This window comes from Tupaia chinensis, unplaced genomic scaffold (genome assembly GCF_000334495.1).
Source record: "Tupaia chinensis unplaced genomic scaffold, TupChi_1.0 Scaffold000286_1, whole genome shotgun sequence".
NCBI classification, from domain to species: Eukaryota; Metazoa; Chordata; class Mammalia; order Scandentia; family Tupaiidae; genus Tupaia; species Tupaia belangeri.
In genome coordinates, this window is record NW_006159770.1 from 500,542 (window position 1) to 501,949 (window position 1,408).

Consider the following 1,408-nt stretch of genomic DNA (forward strand, 5'->3'; position numbering starts at 1 on the left):
GGGCCCCCCCGTATAGCAGGCCGGTGCGCTCCGTCAGGGTCAGCGTCAGGAAGTCCTGGATGCCCGTCTGGGAGAAGCGTCGCACCACTGTGGCCAGCTCTGCAGGGACAGGGACAGGGGGGGGGGGGGGGGGGCGGGGGGGGTGGGGGGGGGGGGCAGGCCCACAGCGGGAGAACAGAGGGGGCTGTGGGGGGGATGCTGAAAGGATGGAGTGGGCAGCCAGGGACCCTGCCGGGAGAAAGCGAGCTCGGAGATAGGGACGGTGATGTTGGGGAACGAAGCAGGTGGGGTGTGATGGACAAGCCGGAAAGTGATAAGGTGGGCAGGAGGGAGGGAGGGAAGACTGTGGGACAGGGGCTGTCGGAGGGGAGGAGGCCCAGCCCTGGGATGGCAGGAAAGACTTAGGTGACAGAAAGCTGGAGCCATGTGGGTGGGCGACCACTGGGGTTTGGGGGCTCTGGGCTAGAGGCAGCTGCCAAGATGAGACCGCAACCTGCTGGAACGGAGGAGGGGACAGGAGCCTCCCGTCCTTGTTCCCGTTACACCCTGACTACCCTCCCTCACTGTACCTGGTGAAGCTGCCCTCCCCCTGCCCACTCACCAGAAAAAGCGGGGTGGCCCTCACACTCGCTCTGCGCACAGGCCGAGGACCGACAAGAAGCGCCAGCGACATTTATTTGTGCCTTAGAGAGTGGGGGCGGGATGGAGGGGGTAACCAAGGCCGGGTCTCGAGATGAGACGGGGGTCACTGCGGCTAACCCCGCGCTGGCGCTCAGATTTTGCCTGCGAAGGTCCCTTCCCGGATCTGCTCGTTCCAGCGCCGCACCTGGGTGGCAGGAGGCAGGGAGCGGGCGCCGGCCCAGCTCAGCCCCAGCCCTCCCTCGCTCCCGCCCGGCGCCCGGCCTGCCCGCTCACCCCGCTGGCGGGGCACAGCGAGCGGTACACGCGGAAATAATACTCGCAGGGCTGCATGCTCTTCCCGCGGCGGCTCGCTCTCTTCCGGCAGCGGTGATAGTCTGCGCGGCGCGGGCGGGGCCGGCGGGGCGGGGCCACGACATGTCATGCTCCAGGCCAACGGTCCCCGCGAGCCTTGGCAGGAGGGTAGCCCCTTCTTCTAGTCTCCCCGGTCGCTGCCTCTGCTCCCCCGACCTGGTCCACCTAGGTCTCACCTAGGAAGTTCTGGTAGCAGTTACGGGTCTGGTTCTGGTTGGGGAAGCGCGGGTCGAAGGGTGGTGTCGACCATCTCTCTCTAGGGAGGTCCTGGGCTTCATCATCCAACATCTACGCAGGCGGCAGCTGCGGCGGCGGGAGAGGCTCCGTGGGGTCGCGGAGCGCCCCTTGCTCCCACCCGCACCCACTCCCGCCCCCGCCCCTAAACCCCGTCCCGTGCTCACCGGACTGATGCCTA

The 1,408-nt window shown here is 67.7% G+C and overlaps 1 protein-coding gene across 1 annotated transcript; it reads right to left on the reverse strand.

Moving 5' to 3' along the window:
• Positions 1-652: 652 nt before the first annotated feature.
• Positions 653-1,408, reverse strand: COX6B2 (cytochrome c oxidase subunit 6B2). The gene is made up of 4 exons (XM_006150353.2): positions 1,395-1,408; positions 1,170-1,296; positions 916-1,016; positions 653-826 (listed from the first exon to the last, which is right to left on the reverse strand). Exons 2-4 carry the CDS (start codon positions 1,279-1,281, stop codon positions 773-775), a joined length of 267 nt encoding a protein of 88 aa, XP_006150415.1. The 5' UTR covers positions 1,282-1,296; positions 1,395-1,408; the 3' UTR covers positions 653-772.